The 25,912-nt window shown below is 36.6% G+C and overlaps 1 protein-coding gene across 1 annotated transcript; it reads left to right on the top strand.

Annotated features, from left to right (window-relative positions):
- Positions 1-10,626: 10,626 nt before the first annotated feature.
- On the top strand, positions 10,627-13,370 carry LOC122589368 (protein NLP7-like). Its single transcript, XM_043761656.1, has 5 exons — positions 10,627-10,934; positions 11,066-11,583; positions 11,730-11,777; positions 11,894-12,689; positions 12,841-13,370. Exons 1-5 carry the CDS (start codon positions 10,745-10,747, stop codon positions 13,260-13,262), a joined length of 1,974 nt encoding a protein of 657 aa, XP_043617591.1. The 5' UTR covers positions 10,627-10,744; the 3' UTR covers positions 13,263-13,370.
- The last annotated feature ends 12,542 nt before the right edge of the window (positions 13,371-25,912 follow it).

Genomic DNA, 25,912 nt, shown 5'->3' with positions numbered 1-25,912 from the left:
TACGCTTGTTATCAACTTCACATTCTCTTCTTTCTTTTCTTAATCTTTATACATGTAGGGATGTTCATTTTAGCATATTTACTTTTTAGTTATGTTATATTTCTAACCAGTCAAACACGTGATAAAAGAATTTGATAGAAAGAAAGTCAAGTTAGTCGAATGTGAAAATACAGAAATATACACCCCATGCCAACAGCTACCTAAAAACTGCACCAATTCTCCACGGTCTTTGATCCACAACCTTTACCTATGTTCGTAAAAAAGTTGAAATAATTTGTTCAGAAGATTAATTTGTTATTAAATAGATACGATTTCCATTCTAATATTTGATGTGCTATTTGTTGGTGTTACCCACCCAGCCTCACTACGGAGCCTAACCGCAGCCTCATTACGGAGCCTACACGCAGACTACCTCAATCCGATAATTATGGAAAGGATATACATCCTCTCAATATGAAGATCTGCATTTATCTCCAGCATAGTTAGTTACACGGATAACTACTAATCTCCTCAAAAGAAGGTAACAAATCTATTCCAATAGGGTACGCTTAAAGGGTACGTTCTACTTTCGGTAAACAAGGACATGATTTGTATCTATCAAGAATCTTATATATTAGGAAAGAAGATGAGAACGAATCCCCTATTCCCGGAAGAGATATACACGACCCATGGAAACCATACTTGGAGAACAAGATACATCCACCCTATAAATAGGGATGCGATAAACAATAGAGATCATTCTCTCTACACTCACAATACACATACATACTTTCTTGGCGTACAAAAGGTTCTCACACCTTACCGGAAGGGAATCGCCAACGAACAACCACAAACACCCTCATTCCTCCTTTCTAGGCTAACGGATTGGCTGTACAAACAATTGGCGCCATCCACGAGACATTCTCCGAACAGCAAAATCTACAAAATTTTTGTTTTCCTAAACCCTAAAAACCTAGAATCATGAGTGAGGAAAATAGGCCGCTACCTGGTTTCGGTGGAGAAAGCATAGATCTAAATCGAAATCAAGATGGCACACCCATAACACCTTTAACAACAGGGGCAACCTATGCCTCCACATCAGCCCAACCCCCGCTCAACGATGCATATATAAGGCAAAACTATACCAACATCTTGAGCACTCTAAGACATCTTCAAGACGCAGGAGAATTGGCAGGTAGGGCAATCAACTTCGACGAAGAATATGATGAGTATGACGGTGACACACCGCCAAGCGGAAGGCGAAGGCAACCGCACGATCCTCGATCAAGAGTCCAAATGCCAAACAATGCAGCGGGATCGCAAAACAATACTCAAAATCCAAACAACCCGGGATCCAACACCCAGGGTCAAACAAACTCGGGGTCAAATACCCAGGGTCATATCAACCTGGGGTGCAACGCCCAGGGGCAAACAAGCTTGGGGCCTCACACCCAGGGACACATTGATCTGGGCCCAAAAACCCAGGGGCAGATCAACCTAGGCTCAAATAACCAAGGTGGCCATAAAATCTCCATCAGGAACAACAATCATTACCTCCACTTTAACATCATTGTCTGATGAGGGATATATACTTCAAAATCATGACAACATCATCAATACCCTACATCACCTTCGCACGATCGGGGTGATAGCCGGAAGAATGATAAATTCCAATACAGCTTTCAATAGCCATGGCAAACCAATACCTGGAGGCAGTCCTCAAAGCAATACGTGGAGGCAGAAACCCCAGGTTCTCAAACCAATACCTGGAGGAAGAAACCTCAGGTTCTCAAACCAATACCTGGAGGAAGAAACCCCAGGTTCTCAAAACAATACCTGGAGGCAGAAACCCCAGGATCTCAAACCAATACCTGGAGGCAGAAACCCCAAGATCTCAACCCAATACCTGGAGGCAGAAATCCCAAGTTCCCAAAGCAATACCTGGAGGCAGAAACCCCAGGATCTCAAACCAATACCCTGGGCACACAAAACCCAGGATGTACCACAACCCCCAGAGTGTCAGATCAAATCAAGAAGAAGCGCACAACCGAGGCCAATCAAATACCTAGGGTTCCATATCACCCAGGTTATCAATATGGGTCTATACAACAACCCAATATTCACACAACATACCCCTGGAGTCACAATTTGTACCCTAAACAATTTATCACGCCAAGACCATTCACCTTGAGCAAAACTTTGCGAAAATCCACATTTACAGAATGGATAAAAAGCTACCCATTAACAGCAAACACGAAATACCCCTCCCACCTAGGGGCATATACCGGGAAAGAACGATCCCGACGATTTTTTTTCAAGATTTTGAAGGGGCAGCAGAAATGCAAAATTGGATTGAACCAGTGGCATGCAAGGAATTCAGAATGGGACTCATGAGTGATGCAAGAGAATGGCTATCAAACCTCCAGGACGGATCTATAAACAGTTTTGATGATCTCAAATCAGAAATTTCAATCTTTAGCCAACACATGAAACAATAAGAGACTTCATCTAGCGATACACGAATAAAACCCAGGGAATTCCAGGGATGCCAGAATCCCAAAGAATCTCTGGTTTAATACATGGAACTTGTCGAACGTTTGAACATAGCAAACAACAGGCACATCAAGAAACGAAAGAAGCAAATGGAGTAAAGGGAAAGACAACCAAGCCCATTACACTCTCCAATAGAAAGAATATAATCCAGTGACACTCCCAAAACATCACGAAAGATACTGCTAACAAAAGCAATAGGAAAGACATTTCCAGCACCACCTTACACATGACGTAGAAACAAAACCAAGTACTATGAATTCCACAAAGATATAGGACATGATACAAATTCATGTTACCAACTGAAGAATAGATGAAGCAATAAAGATTGGAAAGCTAGCACATCTAGTCAAAGGAATTCGTCAAACAAAAAGGATCCTGCACCCAGCAAGGACAAAACATATAAAGCTACCTAGGGAAGCATCCTTTTACAAAATAAGCTGCGGGAAGACAACCTATCACTCACAATATTGATCCACGTAACTCTCTCCAACTTCATTTATAATTTCATTTTGCTTACATAGTTTTTTCTAAAGTGAAGAAGATAATAACCTCACACATATATAAAAAAGGTCGCCCTCGAGCACCATTTGCTAAGTGAAGAGGATCATAACCTCACACATATATAAAAAAGGTCGCCCTCGAGCACCATTTGCTAAGTGAAGAGGATCATAACCTCACACATATATAAAAAAAGGTCGCCCTCGAGCACCATTTGCTAAGTGAAGAAGGATCGCAACCTCACACAAAGCAATTACATTATGAGATGCGCAACAAACATGCATACAAACTGCAGTTACATACGGGTTATAAACATCACCAATGAACAAACATGGTGACACAAAAGGATTCTGAAACCCCGGCTTACCTACACCCAGCAGTTGCCCAGATCTTGTAATGGCTTAACTACAAGGTTTGGACAAACTTCGTGATAGGCTTAACATACGAAGTTGTTGGTGGGGGTAGAAAGGGTTAGGAGTTCCATCCACATACATAACATTGTTTAAAACATACACCTACACACGTCCAAACAAAGCACAAAGCAAGTATACCTAAGGACGAAGTTGTAAAAGCTCATCAGTGGAAGCGTCAGGCTTGGAACTTAACACATCAATGAAAGGAAACGCAGCCCGCTCCCACTCCATAGCAGCTACAGCCACTTCCTCAAATGCACCAGGCTTATAATCTGCACGCCTGCTTAAATCAACATGACCTTCCACGACAAACTCTTCCAAAACTCTAGCCCTCTCCCCTTCACGATTGGCTGAGATACCACCACCAATGGACTGGCACACTTCACGACTACCTAGCAGTGTTTTACAAGCATATGGAACAAATTCGGTGATCAATCTCTTACGATCCAGCCTCAATGACTCTACCTGGTGGTCAAAGAAGACAACTGCTCAGCATATTCGGCAATTTTGGATTGCAACTCAGCCTTCAATTTGGCATTCTCCTCAACTTTGGAAGACAAGTCACTACTCTGCAATCCCAATGCAGTCTCAGCCTCGCTCAATTTTCGCTTTAAATCAGCTACAACCTTCTGATCAGAAGAATTCAGTTTGGCCTCCAACAACTGAGCCATTTTGTGAAGACCTTCACTCTTCTCTTTCTCAAAAGCAAGATCTTTTAGAGAATCCCCATACCTTAACATCAGTTGTTGCACCATCAGATTATGAGCATCACTATCTTCACTCATAGATTTCAAGAATTCCAGCGGATTTTGAGCACGAGCATCCTCAACTGATTTTTTGGGAAGTGAAGAACGAAAAACCCACTCTGACTCATAGTATTCATGAGCTACAAATAAAAACAATGGAAAACATCAAAAAAAAAAGAAGAGGGAAACAGAAGAAGATGGCACTAAAGAAAGTATCTACCATCTGAGGAGCCATCAGCAGTGGTACGTAGGTTCTTGGATATTGGCTTTCCCACAATTCTTCCCCCTCGTGAAGCAACATACACGTCACCCCCAGACGGACTGTTACCTAGCTTTCCAGCAGTACCAGCAGCAATTTTTGCCCTTTTTAGACGACCAACAATTGTCGTATCAGACGGGACATCATCTTTCCTTTTAGAAACGTTCCCAGCCTTGATATCAACAGTATTCACCGGGGCAGGAAGTCGACATGCAACTTCCCCGCTATCAGCGATAGTATCATTTTTACCCGCAGCAGCAGACGGTTCAGCACGAGGAGCTCCAGATACCTCCTTGGCACCTTTCTTCACAAATTGCAAGTAAGACATATCTGCATATCAATATATTTTCAGTCTCGTTGCAAAACAAAAAGCAACAATATCCTAGATAAATAAACACCTACCATCAAACTTTTCCTCATCTTCAGCAATATTGTTTACAACCCCAGCCCTTAATGAAATTCCTTCAGGATACAAATATACAGTCATCCCCTCCTTAAGCAATATATTGAATATTTCCCCAACATCCTTACGGGGAATACTATCGGTGAACCATCCTTTCTTACGAACCACAAGGTTTTCCCTCTCAACCAATGCATGGTAGTCATCAGGAATCAAATACTTAGCATATATAAAAACTCGTCCTTCCAATCACGGATATCAACCCCACCCTTTACAATAAAATCCACTTTTGGCCTATTTGCTATCGTTATCCAGTCGCCAGCAGCACACACATTACATAGCTTTCGAAACAGGGACACTGTGGGATTACAACCATGGGCCCGACATACAATTTCAAAACCCATAATACGTGCACACCCAAGTGGATGAATCATGGATATATGACAACTATAGTATTTTAAAATGTCAAGGAAAAATTTCGAAAAAGGGTATCTAAAACTCCCATGAGTGAACATTTTAACATACACACCCACATAACCGGCAGGAGGATCCATCATTGTCTGATTCCGATTAGGCAATCGAAATGACTGACGGCGGCCGGAAAAATACTTAGCAACAAACTCATTCAACACATCATCATCCACTAAGGAATGAGTATTGTGTATACCTCTTTTTGACATTCTTGAAGAAAAATCAAAATATGGAAGAAAAAAGATTGTTACCTCAAAGAAGAAATGTAGAAGCAAGATCTTCTCGAACTTTGGGGCACCGTCGTTACAATCAAAGAAAGATGAGAAAAAAGATATCTCTGGAAACAATAAAGAAGTGTGAGAAAGTAATCATGATCGGTGGCTTAAATCTTGAACTCTCGAGATATGCACCCACTAATTACAAGCCTACCACACATTTACAAACTTCACCCCTCTACTTCAGGAAAACGACCATTTCACTACAACCTATTGATACACTTACAAAGATAGCCCTCGAGCTTCTCTCAGTATTTCAAATACCTATAATATATCTTCTGAAACCTTTGTTCCCTTGCATTTCGAAAGCTGATCAAACCTTGTAATGGATTAAATGACAAGACTTGATCAACCTTCGTGACAGGCTTAATATACGAAGTTGTTGAGGTGTAGGAGAGCAGGGTTAAGAATTATCAAGACAAGGCGATACTCTGGCGAGCAAGAGCTATAGAGGTTCTTCGAGTTTAATACAACGATCTTTGCAGCTCCTTATATTAAACTGGGGGGCTTGTTGGTGTTACCCACCCAGCCTCACTACGGAGCCTACACGCAGACTACCTCAATCCGATAATTATGGAAAGGATATACATTCTCTCAATATGAAGATCTGCATTTATCTCCAGCATAGTTAGTTACATGGATAACTACTAATCTCCTCAAAAGAAGGTAACAAATCTATTCCAATAGGGTACGCTTAAAGGGTACGTTCTACTTTCGGTAAACAAGGAAATGATTTGTATCTATCAAGAATCCTATATATTAGGAAAGAAGATAAGAACGAATCCCCTATTCCCGGAAAAGATATACACGACCCATGGAAACCTTACTTGGAGAACAAGATACATCCACCCTATAAATAGGGATGCGATAAACAATAGAGATCATTCTCTCTACACTCACAATACACATACATACTTTCTTGGCGTACAAAAGGTTCTCACACTTTACCGGAAGTGAATCGCCAACGAACAACCACAAACACCCCCATTCCTCCTTTCTAGGCTAACGGATTGGCTTTGGTGAAAATGATATCCATGTCAACATGAAAACGATATCCACGTTAACATGACCCGTTTCGTGTAAAACCAAAAAATGTCCATTTTATCTCTTATTCCAACCCACCTAATTCATCCCACATATAATGACTCAAAAGGCATGAATGCATGATTACCATTGTGTATCCACCGTTATCTATGTTTTCGGATTTCAAAAGTTATTTATTTATTTAAGCTCTTGAAGAGAGAAAGCTTTTTGGAAAAAGAAGCAAAAATCTACCTCTGACTTCAGCTCTTAGATATTGATTTTGAAAAGTTATTTATTTACATTAGCTCATATTCATTTTACAGCTATATATTGATCATGTATTAAACAAATATTTTTTATTACATTCTATACAACACTTTTGTAGGTACCGCATCGAGCTCAAAAAATCAAAATATTGTCAATGAAGCATCAAACATATCAAACCCCGTTGAAATTAAACAGCCAACACATGCTCTAAAGTTTGACGACTTCTTTCCTAAAACAATCTTTGCCCCAACATATATATTATTTGTCATGAAAAATTACGTATTTGTCATGAAAAACTACGTATTTTGTAGCTGAAAAAGGGATAAAACTTTGTAAACAACTTTACTAATAAAGTTAAAAACTTTGACAAAATTGAATTAAAATCAATGGTCAAGACCAAAAATCATTCTTGAATAATTTCAATCTAAAGATTAAAATCTCTTTTACTAAACTCTAAAGGATTTTTTATCCTAGGGAAAAATAATAAGCCTAAATTGATAATCGGTGAGATATGATATGTTAAGGTCCAAGGTCCAAGTTTCATGCATCATTAGACCAAAGGCAAGAACAAAAGTTGAAAGGGTGGAAATCAATGTAATGCAGTGCTTACTTTACAGATATTACATGGAAGTTTCCAAACATTCACTCATATTTTATCCATAATTCCTAACAAAGGATTTATGATTCTGTTTGAATATTATAATTGTGAAAAATGATAAATCTTTTAAAATATTAGTCAAAAATCGTATAAAAATTATGAAAATGTGACATATCTGTTAAAAAAAAAAGCTGATATATTTATCCACTAATTCTCTCTCTCTTTTTTTTAAAAAAAAATTTTGTTTCTTTATTTTTCACATGTCATCATCTAATAGTTAGAAGAATATCTAGGCTATTAATTTTAAAGGATTAATCATTTCCTTATAATTTTTTAAAAGTTTTGTTGATCCGTTAGGAAAATCCTTTAGTGACCATAGCATTTCAAATTAGGAGGGGATTCCCTCAAGTTAACTCTAACATGACATCTTGGCCCTTAGATGAAAATCAAGGGCTAAGATTCAAAAATGACCTTTGAATCTTGGCCATTGATTTTCATTCAAGGATCAAGATCTCCCCAACTTGACTCAAGTTGGGGAATCAACTTGAGAGAATCATCACCCAAATTCTTTTAAATTACGAGTAGTACTTAATTCTTACCTTTTAAGAAATTACATTTTTCATAGTTAACTTTATGTAAAGGTAAGAGGTTAAGTATCTGGAAGTATAAGTAACTTTTACATTTTTTCCATTGTGTGAATGTAACTTTCATTTGGTTCATTGTATGCAACTAACCTGCTAAATTCGAACGATTAATGTAAAATTTTAAGGTTAACCAATCAAAAACTTCTACGTGGCAGCTCATATGGTGTTCCACATATACACTTTTACATTAATCGTTCAATTTGGCGGGTTGATTACATACAATTTGGCGGGTTGATTACATACAATGAACCAAATGAAAGTTACATTCACACAACAGAAAAAATGTAAAAGTTACTTACATCCACAGATACTAAACCCAAAGGTAAGTTATGATTTATGAAAGGAGGCAAGTGTCAAGACTAATAACCCATATGTGTTTTATTATGGGTTCACTGAATGGGTAGAGATGTTGTTAGTTTGAGGTAATTACTTGTACAACTTTTTATAAATTTAATAACAGTGTTATTTTTCATTTTAAAAATCAAATTTTGTTTTTCTTAATTAAAACATACATCAGGTCAAACACGACACGATAGCTAATTGTGTCAGTTTTTCCAAACACAAACACGACACTAATTTTAATAGGTTACACGAAAAGGGACCTTTAAAAGATATGTTAAAGGACTTGTTAAAAGATACACAATAAGGGACCTATTAGGGGACCAGATAACATTTCTTATCGTGTACGTCTTATTATGTTTTTAACGGGCCTTTAACGTGTCTTAACGTGTCTTTAAGGTGTCTTAACAAACCCATATATATTACTTGTCTTATTGTGTCTTAATAGGTCAGGACGTGTTAAGACATGAAACACGTTAAGGTCAAACATGAAACACGAAAAAACCGGGTCGTGTCATGCTAAAAAGTCCGTGTCAAAAATTGCCAACTCTACTTCTTATCCATTGACTATCTGATTATAGGTGTTAAAGGACACATAACATAACAAAAGTGAAGGACGGAAATATTTAAGAAACACCATTTTGGCATTGCATCTGGAGGGTTAAGAAACACCATTTTGGCATTGCATCTGAAGGGGTCAGATGTACGAATGAGAGGAGTGGTGTTGGGGGGGGGGGGGGTTGGGCGACTTGTGTTAAGTGGTATGTGGGGTAGGAAGAATTGTTCGAAGAAAGTAAAATGAGTGGATTTTGAAGGGTTGGGCGACTTGCGCCATGTGACACTTTCAATGATTGATTTTTATTAAAAAAGTTAACTAAATGAAAAAAATAGGGTGAGGAGTTCGTGTTCTTTTCTTGTTGGTCAACAAAAAAAACGACGAACCTATGAGTTAGCTTGAAGGGGAGATCACCCCTTAGGGCCGATGTTATCGGCAACTGGGCGACAAAGGTTAGGTTCACCTCTTTTTCACACTCACTCCGTTCGGCCTAGGTGATTAGTTATTCCATGATGGGGCATTCAATCAATTAAGGTAGGTCGTAGGTGTGTGCTAGTGATGGGAACTTGTGAGTTCCCTGTCGTCTCTTTTAAAAGGTTATTGTGAATAAATGTCTAAGTGCTACCTCTTATCATAAGTTTTCTTGGTGTAAATGTTCACCAAAGTCATATAACCCCAAAATACTCATTTCTTTTGTTCACCAATATATACATTTTCATCTAAGATGCCTATAATGTTTTTAATGAAATTATTTACAACATACAGCCTTAATTTTTAAAATAATTAATTATATCACTCTCTATTATATCAATCACTTTTATACTAATACCCACACCAATACCCATATAACTACCACCACTCCCGCCGCCACCGTTATCACACCACCACATCGCGCGAACACTTGTTTAGTCATTAAAGAAAGTCATTCGAAAAAGAAAATTAATTACAATCCATTACAAAATGGCATAATTAACAATTCATGAAGGGGCAAAACTTATTTTATCTATATTTTCGGTAGTTACATTCTAAAAGTGCTACAAGTAGCTTATTATTCTATATCCCATATTTGCACCTGCTTCTACTAATATTTTATTTCTTCTTTTATATTGGTAGATCATAGAACACAAAAAATAAAAAAAAATTGGAAATTACTATTTAATAATGAAACGGGTTGGCTGAGGTGGATGCAATGGAGAAAATATTTTTTCTGCCAATTATTGTATTCCCACCCCTGTTCTAATTGGATGGTCAAAAAAGTTGCCAAGACTCCAAGAGAAAGCTTGGTTGCCCTTTCAAGATTGTGAGAATCATCGACTCTGATAGTCTGATGGTGAGTTTTTTTTAATATTTTTACATTAAACATTTATTATTTAAAATTAAGTTCTATAAAGGACAAAACTAACCTTTGTGACTTTGTGTATTCAATGAGAAAAGGTATTTAAATGGTGGTTGCCTGTTGGGTTCTCATTTCTTAATATCACTTTACTTTTGTCTGTACAGGTAACGAAAAAGTACAAATATAGAAGGAATTAAAAAAAGGAAATGCAATTAAATTTTTTTGAGAAAATAACATTTCATTTACATATATATATTGAAGTGGTGATGTAAATTGCTCACCTTCGCTAGCTTGTTATCCTACTCAAAATATTATTGTATTCTTTTTACAATCCCACTAAACAACCTATTCTGCTTGACCAAATCAAGTTAAAGTTAAAATCTGATCATGTCTGAATTTCTAACGGATAAGGAAGATAAAGAGGAAGAGGAGGATTTCCTTAAGACCTTTCCGACTTTTCGTTACAAGCTCCCGAATTCCAGAAATCACTTATGGGTATTTTGGAGCCAAGATGATCATCATGAGGTTCAACAACAACAGCAACGACTTCAAATTAACAATAATACTTTATTCTCAGGTGATCAGCATATCACTATTCCCTTTTACATTATTATTGTTAGAGTAGCCCCTTTTTTACAGCGTACTTATTACTCGTATTACGAAATTAATTATTATATCCGTACTACTGTCAAAATGTGAACTACACAGCTGATGTCCACACCCGGAGGATGATATCCGAAAAGATAAAGCATGCCTTTTTCTGTGGTACTGTCAATGCTTATAGAAAACTGTCAATAATTCAGTTCTGGACGCCTGTAATGACAATCAGCGGCAGACGTCTACTTTCTACGTCCGGTCAACCTTTTGCAGTTCGCTTTCCTTCAAAAAAGCTATCAAAATATAGGCTACGTTGTATGGAGTATCAGTATATTATTAGTGATCAGCATAATGATCATGATGACCTTCTGATCATAAGTGATGCACCTACGGCCACTTCATTCCTAAATCGTTTACCAGAATTAGTCTCATATAAAAATCTAAAAGGGGCGAGTCCTTTGGTGGATTCGGCTTTGGAGTGTCACTTGAGTCATTCTTATATGCTGCCTATCTGTTTTCCTTTTCAAACCAGTACCTCTTGTTGTTGTATTGGTGTTCTTGAGTTTTCTATAGGATCCATATTGTGGTTTAATGAAAATATCATTGCAATGATAACAAGAGGTCTCAAGGTACGTACTTTCTGCTTCTTTATGGCTGAATTAACCTTATGAATTTCTCATTTTGTACCAAAATGAAATTATTGGGTTTCAGAAATCGAATAAAATCATAGTACTATCAATGTAGTTATTTGTTACTTGTCTTAATTTGAATGCAGGAAGTGGGTGTAGGTGTATTTCAGATACAAGAACGTATACCTTACCAGGTGATCATTAGTTCTAATACAACACAGTTGTTATGTATTCTTTTTTGGTTTCTGAGTACTATTGGAAATTGGATTGATGTGGTGCAAATACGTTACTACTCGCACATATGTAACAGATAATACCTGGTCTCAAACCTGCTAGGGATGAAATTGAACAAGCCTTAAAGTTTGTTTGTGGATCAAATAACACACCTCTTGCTCAAGTTTGGGTCGCTTTGGAGGATGACAATCATGTGAAATTTTCATCCTATTTACAAGGCACTCGAAAGAAACAAAAGTTATCTCTAAAATTGACAGGTTATATAGATGATGCATGCTCTCAATTGAGTTATGGTAAATATTATCGATTATGCGATATGTTTCCCTTGGAAATGGGGGAGGATTTTGTTGAAAAGACACTTGAAGATTATAAACCACGCTTCTGTAATGATGGTTCTAAGTTGAGTAGTGATACGTTGGTAAAAAGACTCTTTGATGTTGTTGGAGTGAGTAGACTTGCTATATGTTTTAATAGTATTCACACCGGAGATTTTTGTTATGTGTTTGAATTCATTTGGAAGGGTGAACGAGACTGTGATGTTAAATTTGTGGAGAAACTACTACTAAAATTAAAGGATTTATTGCCAGGTTTCAAGCTTGCTTCTGGTGCAGAACTTGGTGATGAATTAGATATTCTAAAGGTTGGGGATTCTAGAGCAACTGAAACCAAGTATTTGAAGATTTTCCAAGGAAAAAGATTATCGCTGATACCTGAGGTGTTAGAAGAAGGAACAAGGATGCCAGTACCAATAATAGTGGACTTCATAGCACCCGTGGAGGCAAAATACAAGACAACTCTTATCCCATTATCACTAGAAGTGATTGAACAACAATTTGGAAATACTGAGATAGAAGCTGCAAAAAACCTTAATGGTAATGATAATTTCTATTTCAAAATTTATAATTCGTTTTACATAATTCAAGGCGGTCATATTTGATGATCTGAATAAGACATGTAACTGTAGCTAGAGTTTCATGTGTGAAACATGTGACAACTTTTTTTGTTGATACTATGCTGTTATAGTTTCTCGATCTACATTGAGACGCAAGTGCAGAAAACTTGGCATCTTGAAGTGGAAAGGACGAAATAAGAGAAAGCTAAATGATCAGTACAATACTCAAAGCGACACAAATGAAGAGGATACAGGCACTATTCAGGAATCCTTGCCCGTCAACAGAAACGAACATACCCTAACCATAAAAGCAGAATGTGCAGGTGACATGATCAAGTTCCGTTTGCACATCTTTCAAGCAACATTTGAAACAGTTATGGAGGAAATCGGTACAAGGTTGAAGATGAGTCCTGGGACTTATAAAGTCAAGTACCTTGATGAAGACAAGGATTGGATATTATTAACTTCTGAACAAGACATAAGTGATTGTATCAAAACTTCTAGAAATTCAGATCAAACTGTTGTTCGGTTAAACGTGGAACCTTCTGCATAATTTATTCTTATGAAATATGTGGTACTTAGTTTGGCATTTAGGCAGCCATTGCTTGTTACAAACTCAAAGTATGATCTTATCCTAGTCTACTATAATTCTTTTCTTCAATTTAATTTGTTGGCGGACCGTCAGTATGCAATTTAGGATACTGATGTGTGAAATCTAGTTATTAAATTTATAAACACGAATCACTGGAAAACTGACTACAACACACTTACGGGCAGTGTATCCGTTCGCATGCAATATAGTAACCGGTAAATCCGAGATCGTTCACAAGGACTTTTGTAAGCAATTGTCTTAAGAAATGTGATTCAAGAAAATGGGGGTCTTGTGGCCGAATTACCACGTTGCAAAGTCAGTGAAATTTGTTAGTAATCCCTCAGGATTAATCGAAAGAAGATTTTATTGTTTTAAACAATAGTTTAAAGGTCACCCATCTTGATTTCACTCGATAACATATTATTGCACATTTGATGAAGTTCAAATTCAATTTAGTTGATTAAATAACCGAGACTCAAATTGATCGCCAACCCCGTACCCGTCAAGTTAACAACTTCATTCGACTCTCTGGTTTAAACTAGTTCCATTATTAAGACCGGTACCCCAAGACGCCTTTTTATAGCTTTACTAATTTAACAATGGTTTTGGTCATTTTAGATAACAATTGTGTCTATTGATTGTACCCAACCATTAACCCGTTAATTCTTATTAATTATTAGTTACCTTCTACGGTACCCGTCATAGAACCAATCGCTTCTAACCAAGCAATCAAAGTAAGCTTACATAACCCGAGCTACCACTAAGATCATGCAAAGACTATCCGCAATACTAATATATACTATAAGACAGTTGAACTAATGACTTATTAACCAATCAAATTGCTCAATTTCATCAAATTAAGTTTCACTTATGTCATCATTTAATTTAACTATAAATAAAAAATTCTAATAATCATTATCCAAATATATTAATATATTTGTATTTGAATTAATTTGTAGAAAAAATCTTATTAATTTACACTTTTTTATTGTTCATCAATAATTTACGCTTTTTAACCCTGAATACTTAATTTATATTTATTTTGACTTTTTGAGTCTTTTTCTTTCAACTTTGACCGTAAATATTTTTGTTTATGTTATATAACACTTGATATAACATATATGAATTGATTTAATTTTAAATGTACTTTTTATTGATATAACTTTCATCAACTAATATATAACGCAAACAAAGAAATTTACGGTCAAAGTTGGAAGAAAAATACTTGACCAGTCAAAGTTGGACAATTAAAATGGGACGGAGGGAGTAGTATTTATATTAATATTTGTAGAAAAAGTCCTAATTGTTATCAAATAATATGAAAACAATCATAATTGTTATCTAATTTATCATAGGACATGTGATTGGAAATAAACCTATTCATGTTATGCGCCCGTATCATGATCAAATACCTATACTTAAATGTCAAGCACATGATCACAAGTATGTATATATATTTTAATTCTTAATTATATTTTAAAATAATATCACATTATAACTACAATTGGTTTTAAAAAATTTTATAATAGAGAAATTATTGTAGCATGTGGCCATATGCCCTGTGAAATGACTACGGCAAACGGTTTCATCAATATGTCTTGGCTAATAATGACAGTGACGAACATGTGATTATTGTACTACAACGTGCAAAGTATAACACTTGAAACCATATATCTTTAAAATTACGAGGTATTATGATTTAAATGTATGAACTTCTAATATTGATAATATCGTAACTCTCGTGTCTAGTGTTGGACACGGGTCTAAAATCTAGTTAATAATTAAATGACAAAGAATTAATAAACTAAGATCACGACACAACGTTAAATGCAATCAACTTGAATTTATAAAAATAATGCAATCTTTACATATTGTCTTACTCCATCAAGATGGATGAAAAGGCGATTAGCCACTCATATTAAAATACGAATAACAAATCAAATAGAGAGAATTCATCATTACCGAATACAAAGAATTGAACGGAAATAACGAGAATAATCCAATCGTGCTAGAAATCCTTAAAGATGGTTCAATAGATGAAAAATCTGGAAAAAGGTCTCCACGAACGGCTGGAATGCAAAAGTTAGGGTTTTGGAATGATTAAGCATGCTATATATATGTTTCCAAAATTTTGCCCAGATTTGGACCTAGTTGCGGGGCAACTAGGTCTAGCTTCGCATTGACTTGTTGACTGTCATTGATTTAAAGCTCAAGGAGTTGCGGGGCAACTATAGGAGTTGCGGGGCAATGATTCTTCTCTGTTTTCCTATTGCGGGGCAACTCCCCACTTTCCAGCTTTGACTTTCATTGACTTTCTGCTATCTTCATCCAAACGCTTCCGGAATCATCCGTTAGCATTTATTTCACCTTAATAATGTCGTTTTCTCCAGATTTACGCTTAAACACCTATCAGTAGCCTGAAACACTAACAAATACCATAAACGCATCAAATGTATACAAAAACGACTTATAAACCATGTTAAAACAACTATATTGATTGTGGGAAATGGGTATAAAATACAACATATCAAATCCCCCCACACTTAAGCTTTGCTTGTCCTTAAGCAATTTAAGCTGAAAACAAATTACACCTTGACACTTCATGGAACCACATTTCAGTAATCAAAAAGAAGCTCAACCACAATAAAAAATGAGAATAAATGGTTAGGCAGTTTTAATCTTAAATGAAAACCAGAATGTTTGACAATATTTGACTGATATACAAGACTTAATAACACGACTAAGCACAAAGAAACGAATAAGTGATATCTAGCCTATCTTACTCCACTAACTTACTCTTCGGATTGAATATTTGAATAATCACTCAATTGCCAAGTCGTGATGCATACTCTTTTCACCATAGGCTTGTACAAGGCTCGTTCCTACATCGCCAAGGTGCTTGCGCCCTATAACATCTATCAGAAGAGGACTTTACGGGTTGTAACATGTCTAAACAGGGTATTTAAACAAGGGTATGGAAATTTGGGTAAACAAATAGTGTTATCAAATAACTAACGCAACATTTTACAAGTTTTCACATATAGTCTAGTCCAAACAATCCCATGTCATTAGTTGCCAACGGTCCAAATCCCAAGAAGTTCTCCCGACTCTACCCCCAATAGAACGATCCAAAAACTAGCACCATTGTGGTGTATGCCAATCAAACATCTCGATCCACCTAAACTACCCATGTTGGCTTAAACGAGTGTGCCAACTAAAGAAGAATAACTCATAGGATATAGTATTACAAAATCCTATTTCGTTGGTTATAAAGATGTACCAACTCAACTCTTATAATTTGAAGAAACCTTGAAGCTTTGTTGGTGTAAATGATGAACCAACTAACAAAATGATTTGACAAAAAGGAGAAATACCAACTGACAGCCCAAGCTCTTTTTCATTTTTTCTCTTCTTTTTTTTTTTCTTTTTCTGTTTTTTAATTCTTTTATTCTTTTTATTCATTATTTTTTGTGAGCTTCTTTTACTCTGACTAATTGGTATTCTCTTACATAGCGAAGGAACAGTGACAAATCATTTAATATAATGCTAAGATGAACAATCCAGACTTAATCTATAATCATGACGAAATCAAAACTATTCCCATTAGATGAGAATATCCCAACCCGACATAACAAGATATAACCTAAATCATCCACAAGCATAGGCAACCAATGACCCACCAGGACTTCGACTATCGGTATGGCTAGGAAAAGTGTATATTTGAGTGGATTTAATACAAAGAACAGGTTAATGACAACATGTTTTCTATTGTTTCTTGCACTAAAAGTAAGTGCAACATACGGGTTTTCAACGGGTGATTCACTAACCAGTGTAGTTAGCTACTAAGCACATTACAAACATGCACATATAACAAATTTAACGAAACAAAGGTGAAAATACAAAGAACAAAGGTTTTATCCTAAATTTGCCTCTTCTTCATCTAGAAAACCATGGAACTATCAACCAGGACAAGTTCTAGAATCAACGCTATCACCGGCACACTCATAGCAAATGAAATAATCCGGAAATGGAAAATCAACCTCAAACTTGCACATCATAGTTCAGAGCTCTACAAGAGACCCTTACTTCCGGATAAATCCAAAAGCCTAAGAGAGGGACAAATTTACAATGCTAATAGTTCCAAAACCGTAACACCTATCATAACTAGCAATGAATCAATCTCACAATTTGGGTGTTTTGGTGCTATAAGCGCGCTAGCAATGTTATTAATCCAGAAGGGATACCACATTAATCAGTCAAAACACATTCCACATATTAAATGTTTGTACCAATGATGTAGTTAAATTGCTTAATTATATGTATAATTAGGTGACAAAAGCAATTAACTACAAGGACAAGCATGCAAAAGTTTCAAAATTCTCTAGACTGTCCGACTTTTCCAATTTACCACCCCCCCCCCCCCCCCCCAGACTTAAGTTGGACAATGCCCTCAATGTCCAAGAAACTAAGTCAAATTATGGGAAATAGGGAAAGTAAACAAAAAACAAAATAAAGAACAAGAAAACTTGCCGGGTATTGTTCCATGCGTGAATGATGTCAACCTGCCAGCATATGCATATGACAATCAACTTGTTATCACCATTAACACATAATTAAAAGCCAACTGATATATAATAGAGCATGCATTATTCTACCCCTAATTATTCAAACGGAAATGGAAATAAAATACGACGCACTGGTTGCCTCCCGAGAAGCGCTTAATTTATTAACGAGTCTTTAGCTAGACTCGATCCTCACAGAATTACCAAGGTTGGGATTCCGACACCCCCACACTTAAAGTGTTGGGAGGTCGACCCTTGAAAGGAGAGAAACAGTTACCTTTCACCTTTTCAGAAATCCAATCATTTGCTCGACCAGAAATATCAACAACCATCATCAGCTCCTCTTTCTCACTTATTGATAAATTCGAGCACAACTCTTCAGACAACTTAACATTCCCATGAGAGACAGCAGACTTCAAACGGCTATAAAGTTTACGGATCTTAGAACACGGGCCATCTGCTAGGTTGGAAATTGGCACTGCTGTTGTCTTCAACTCAACCTTCTTTTTCTCAAGCTCCTTATCTAGCCATTCATCAATCTGCAAATCTATAGAGCTAACACATGCAGTTTCAACAGAGTTAACAACATTAGGTAAAGAAACAAAATATGTGTTCGAGAATGTCACTGACTCATTCCCTGCTCTCAATGTAAGCTTACCACGACCAACCTCAATGTTAGCATCAACTGTAGCAAGAAATGGTCTTCCTAGGATAAGGGGCACATCTAATGCTTCATCTACATCAATAATGACAAAATCTACAGGAAAAACCAAACTACCCACCTTGACTAACACATCTTCTAAGATCCCCATAGGTTTAGTTTCAGATTTATCGGCCAAATGGATTTTCATTTTAATTGGTTTTGGTTCTCCTAAATTCAACTTAGAATAAATCGATGAAGGCATGAGATTAATACTCGCTCCCGAATCATTTAAGGCGCGTTTAACTGATAAATTACCAATCGTATAAGGGATAGTAAAACTACCTGGGTCCCGTTGTTTCTCAGGTAACTTACCTGTCACTGCTGCTGAACAAACATCCTCAAGCACTGTAGTTGTCACCCCTGCCAGATTTTTCTTATTCATCAAGATTTGCCTCAAACACTTTGCATAACCTGACATCTGCACAATTGCATCAAATATAAGTCAAATGGTGAAATTGATAGGTATAAGGCTAAACTTGTTGCTAAAGGGTACAGTCAAAAATTTGGGATTGATTTTGATGAAATTTTCTCCCCTGTGGTTAAAATGGTCACCATTAGATGTTTGATTACTATTGATATGAACAATAAATGGCCTATATTTCAAATGGACATTAATAATGCCTTCTTGTATGGTGACCTTGATGAAGATGTTTATATGACACCTCCACCTGGTTATCACTCCAGTTCTGACCCTAAGGTTGTAAGCTTGTAAAGTCCCTTTATGGACTAAAACAAGCACCTAGGAAATGGAATGAAAACTTGAATTCTGCCTTGATTGAAATTGGTTTCATACAAAGTAAAAGTGATTACTCCCTTTATACTAAGTCTGTTGGAAGTGTGTTCATTGTATTGCTTGTTTATGTTGATGACATTGTCATCACTGGTAACTGCATGGAAAAATTAATCAATGTAAGTCCTTTCTTAACTCTAAGTTTTCTATAAAAGATCTAGGGAAGTTGAGATACTTCATTGGAATTAAAGTTATAGAAGTTGAAAATGGAACTTCCATGTCTCAAAGGAAGTATGCTTTAGATCTCATAAGTGAGTTTGGCATTCTAGGCTGTAAAAACCTGCTCAAACTCCCATGGAACCCAATCCTGTTCCTCAGGGTTCCACTATTGATGACAAACTTTTAGAAAGTATTTGTCAATATCAAAAACTGGTAGGGAAATTAATTACCTGACCCTGGCCAGACCTGATATAGCTTATTTTGTGCATATTCTCAGTCAATTTATGCACAATCCTCTTGACTCTCACCTAAGACTTGCTATGAGGGTGCTTAGGTACCTTAAGGGATCTCTAGGTAAAGGTGTTTTATTTAAAGAAAACAATTCTCTTGCTCTTACTACCTTTGTTGACTCTGACTGGGCCAAGAAGATTACCACCAGAAAGAGTACCACTGGGTACAATCTCTTTCTTCGAGGTTCTCTCATTTCTTGGAAAAATAAGAAACAAGCCACTATCTCCAAGTCTTCAGCTGAGGCTGAATACAGAGCATTAGTTGCTGTCACTTGTGAGATTATTTGGGTTCTAAAAGTTCTTGAGGAATTTGGAATCAAAAGGCATGCTCCCATTCAAATTCATTGTGACAGCAAAGTTGCTATACAAATAGGAGTCATTCCTGTCTTCCATGAAAAGACTAAGCATTTTGAGATTGATCTTCACTTTGTGAGAGAAAAAATTCATTATGGGGTAATTGAAACTGTAAAAATTAACTCTGATCAAAATGTGGCTGACATCTTTACAAAAGGTCTGTGTCTTTGCATAAGCAGTTCAGTGATAGTCTTGGTCTTTATAATCCCTTCCACACTTAAGTTGTGGGAGGGTGTTATTTTAGCAACCTAAATGTGGACACTTATTCTCTATGATGAGTAACAGGTATGCTTTGGGAGGATTTTGTCAATACTTGAAGATGGAGGGCTGAAGCTGTAAGAAAATAGAATATTGAAGCTGAGGGACTAGAATGGTGTTTTCTATACTTGAGGGACTGGACTTGTTTCTTGCTGCTCTTTATATACGCAGCCATACCCATCTAGGGATTCTAACATTCCCAAAATTATTTTCTTACCATTATCTCACAATACTCTCTTGAGATGTAATCGTTTTACATGTTTAGGGGTTTGTTCAAAATTAGTTTTGTGTTTATTCTAAATCTATTTTATTTCATGCATAAACTATTTTTGTAAGTATTTATCTATCAATCATATGGCTATTTCGGTATATTGTGAACTTGTGGTTGAATCATCTCGTGTTAGTCTCAAGTTTTATATAAAGTTTAACTAATTTTACATAACGACTCAAGTGTGACACGACAAAGTACAATTTACTTCGCCAATATCAATTCAAAGTCTGCAAAAAAAAAAAAATGGAAAAAAAAAGAGCGAGGGTGTCCTGAATAATGATCAAGAGTTTACAGATCACAACCTTGGTTCATGACAAAAATCGATTTGGTGCTATGTTGCCATTTAATTTCAAAAAAACAGAAACCGACGACATAGCCGTGACCAAGCCGTACGTATGATGGCACACTTTGGCCATGAAAAGATCCTAGGCGGTTACCTTACGCAAGATCCAGGAGGAAATTCAGAGAAACAATTATGAAGGCCCGTAACCGGCCGGTTTCGCTTATCGTCTTGAGCACTATATATATAACTACAAATTAAAACTCGGCTGACATCCCAAGCCCTTCGAAAGGCTAAGCTCAAGATGATTGATGTTAAACATGGTGCAAACAAAACTCAGCAACCAAGCGATGGAAGACCCAGTTCATCGGAGTATTTGAAAAAAATGACGAAAAACCGATTTTTGGCCCTATTAACGTTCAGCCATTACCCACCACCATGAGTTCGCTCTTCCATCATAATAGCAGACCATATGGAGTGACTAATACATGCATAAATGGGGAATTTAATACCCGCTCTTGGCTAGAACGGATGTTTAAAGGACTCGGAAGTGTCGCCGCAAGTTATGATTCAAATTGTCACTTGCAAACCACTGAACAAGTTAAATCTGATCTCAAAAAGATTAGAAAGAATGAGAAAGAAGACAAAAGTATCACGTTATTGCCCAGCTCCCGCCATAGAGCCGTAGTTGACTATCCGGGGAGTTATCGAAGGGAACAATCAAGTATAACGTGCAAAAAATGACGACCCTGCTCTCATGTATCATTTCGATCCCTTGTTCAAACATCGACGTGCTACCGACCAACTATGCTACGTCGCATCCTACTATGCCAAAGTAGAAACTTGCAAGTCGCTTCGCTCCCTCGTGTATGATTTAGCTCACGAATACTACTATTTGGTTTATTATGCATAAGCACTAAAATCATGTGCCGCATGGTGATAGTATGGATGATAATACTACTAATCTACAAAAAGGATGTATGCATGCCATCAAGAGATGTGGTGATACAAATTGGCAAAACCAATTTACAATGAAAGTTAGCTGATAGTATGTGTGAGCTCATAAGAAGGGCATCCTGGATAATAATCAAGCATGATATGGGACAGCATGCACACATGGAAAAGCCATAATTAAAAGGCGGAATATCACTTAGAAAAGGAATTATTAAAACTCGCATTGGGCTTCTAAATCCCTAGAGTTCATCGGTAGAGAATTTGCTCATGATGGCATCGCTGGATAATATATCTCGATAGAAGTGTTCACTCACGATGGGATTAATGGATAATATATCTGGGTAGAAGTGTTCGCTCTCGATGGGATAGCTAAATAATATATTGCAATGATTAATATAAAAGATCGTTGGAAGCATTGATGTATTCAACCCTACCCAAGCTTGTCATAAAATAACGGGAAAAGGAGAATAAGTGACTCTTGGCTATAACAGAAATGGAAGATGGTATTCTTCCAAGACTACATCTCACCTCTAGCCGAAACATATTATATCAACAAGAAAGATGTCATCTTCAAATACACGGACCGAAGCCAATACGTGTACAAAGACGGTCAAGGCGGATGACCATATCATACTTACTCTCCGATATTCTGGCATGGCTCTACACACAAGCGGAGGCTATATCATAATCTGTGAAGCTCCCAGAAGATTATACCAAGCAATTGGCGCACTAATTGCAAAACACACGCTAAAGGAAGAGCATTCAAACAGCAGATAGCCATAACAACCGCAACCAACGATCACATCAAAAGACGACGAAGCTGAAACCTTCCGACAACAAAGCTGCTTGGAAGGTACACATCTCTGTCACTACTATAAGACCTTACGTAGGTACGTAGGTACACATCAACACATTGAAGAATCTGAAGGGCCCAAGTCTGTCTTCACATCCTACACCAACAAAACAAGGCCCTCCAAGCACTAAAAAACTCTCGGAACAACCTATGATGGTCAGGTTACACAGTCTAAACATGGCGAAATATGCACAAGTAGTTTTATTGTGCAAAGCTAAACAGAAGAATGAACTTCAAATATATTTCGGATGACGATTCAACATTAATATGTTGACTAAACACATTTTCTGCAAAGGATAACACAGTCATAAGAAGATCATCAAGAACAGTACTATCTCCAACAACAAGAGCCCGGATCAACCATCCTAAATACCGTCACACATGGCATATATATCCGCAAAAATCCTGAATAAACGCAAGCCGAAGCTATACACTACAATACCACCAACCCACCATCAGAACCCTCCAAAGAAAAGGTGACGCAACTAAGGAAAACATTGAGTTCATATATGAGTTCAAAAGATTTTTCATCACCTACGGACATGGCATGCTACAAGAGCCATTAGAATGACTGCAGGATTGCCAAAGAGATTTTGGGGGCACTGTATTTTAGCAGCAATAAACCTTATTAATAAAATGCCAATGAGTGTGTTAGGAAGGAAAACTCCTTATGAAGTACTTCATGGAAAGTGTCTTTCAAACAGTCATCTGAGAGTAATAGGATGTTTATGTTATGGTGCTCATACAAAACCTTACAAAGACAAATTTGATCCAAGAAGGGCTAGGTGTATTTTACTAGGATACCCTTCTGGCCAAAAAGGTTATCTTTTGTATAATTTGGATTCAAATGAAATTTTTGCTAGCAAGGATGTTATTTTCAATGAGACCATTTTTCCTTTTAAGGAAATACAACATAATAAGATTAATGTTAAATCTCCAATATTAAATGTTCCTTTCATTGAGGATGAAGAAAGAAACATTTCCACAATTAATCATGTCAGTGAAGAGATTTCAGTTCAGGGAGATGTTGATCCAGTTTCACAGAATAATGATGGAATAAATGTGTCTGGTATTAGTATGATGAATTCAGAAGAGAATGTTGTTCATCCACCCTTGAGAAGGTCTGCAAGAAATCTAAATGCACCAAAATGGTTGAAGGATTTTGTAGTGCCTAAGAAAAAGGGGTCTAATGCCTCTTGTTCAATTTCACATCCCCATTACCTAATTTTCAAAAATTCTGATTTTGAAAAATATCCAATAGAATATGTTGCTTCTTTGGCACATGTTCCGATTCAACAAGAACCTTCCAATTATGCTCAAGCTGCACAAATTCCAAAATGGATGGAAGCAATGAAGAAAGAACTCACAGCTTTAGAGCAAAATGACACCTGGATAATGACTGAATTACCTCAGGGTCATAATGCTATTATTTCAAAATGGGTTTACAAGATCAAATACAATTCAGATGGATCAATTGAAAGACATAAGGCAAGGTTAGTGATCAGGGGTTTTGATCAAAAGGAAGGTGTGGATTATAAACACACTTTTTCTCCTGTTGCTAAAGCTGCAATAGTTAGAGTCTTGATTGCTATTGCTGCTGCAAAGGGGTGGCCTCTTCATTAGTTAGATATCAATAATGCTTTTCTACATGGATTTGTTGATGAAGAGATATATATGCTGCCACCAAATGGATATAAAGGACATCAAACTGGTTTAGTTTACAAATTAAATAAATCCTTATATGGCTTGAAGCAGGCATCAAGGCAATGGAATCAAGAATTGTTTAAGTTTTTGGTCACTTTAGGTTTTCTTTAGTCTAAACATGACTATTCCATGTTTGTTAAAACCCAGGGAGAGGACATTACAATTGTTTTAGTATATGTTGATGATATACTGGTTATAGGTAACTGTGAAAGAGAAATTCAATATACCAAGGCAAAATTAGATAAGAAATTCACCATAAAGGATTTGGGACTGGCAAGATATTTTTTTTAGATGCTAAACTTGTTTCATTTCCTTTACCTACTCATCTTAAGTTGTCTTTGGACAAAGGGGAGAGTTTGTCTGATCCTAAAGCCTATAGAAGATTAATTGGAAGACTTCTATATTTGTCAATGACTAGGCCAGATATTTCTTATGTTGTTCAACATTTCAACCAGTTTGTGTCCAGTCCAAAGATGCCTCACATGGATGTTGTTATACATTTGTTAAAATATTTGAAAGGTTCCATTTCAAAAGGTTTGTTTTATCCAGTACAAAATAATTTGAAGGTAATCGGATTTAGTGATGATGATTGGGCATCTTGTGTATGATAAGAAGATCACTCACTGGTTATTGCATTTTTATAGGTCATTCATTGATATCATGGAAGACAAGAAACAAGCTACTATTTCTACATCATCAACTGAAGCAGAATATAGGAACATTGCTGCTACTACATGTGAACTGATTTGGCTATCTTATTTGTTAAAGGATCTGCATATTCATGTTCAGATTCCTTTAACTTTGTTTTGTGATAATAAAGCAGCTCATCAAATTGCAGCTAACCCATGCTATCATGATAGAACAAAGCATTTGGATATTGATTGTCATTTTACAAGAGATAAAGTTCAAGAAGGTTTCTTGCAAATTGCTTACATTCCCACTAATCTACAATTGGCAGATTTGATGACTAAAACACTTGGATCTGCTCAGCATTCTGTTTTGAGCAAGAAAAAAGGTTTAGAAGAAGTTCCAACTTGAGGGAAGGATGTGAAATATATAGTTCTAGATTGTTTTGTAACAAGTTGTAACTTGAGGGACTGATATTATAAATATATTAAGTTAGTTAGGGAAAACGGTTATAAGTCTTGTATATATATATATATATATATATAATAGAGTAAACGACATAAATCGTCCTTGTGGTTTACTCAAATAGTCACGTTTCGCCCCTGTGCTTCAATAACATCATGGATCGTCCTTTATAGGAACAAAAACTTCATGTTTCGTCCTTTGATTATTTGACCGGCAGCCCACCTCCGATGACCTCCCCACGTGACTCCCACGTGAGGATATTTTAGTATTTTCCTAAACATAAAGGACCAAACTTGATCATATTATGTATTTATATTATATCATCTTCATTATAAAAAAAA

Source organism: Erigeron canadensis, chromosome 2, assembly GCF_010389155.1.
Source record: "Erigeron canadensis isolate Cc75 chromosome 2, C_canadensis_v1, whole genome shotgun sequence".
NCBI lineage: Eukaryota > Viridiplantae > Streptophyta > Magnoliopsida > Asterales > Asteraceae > Erigeron > Erigeron canadensis.
The sequence above is the reverse complement of the archived record's forward strand: the minus strand, read 5'-3'. Positions and strand labels throughout refer to the sequence as shown.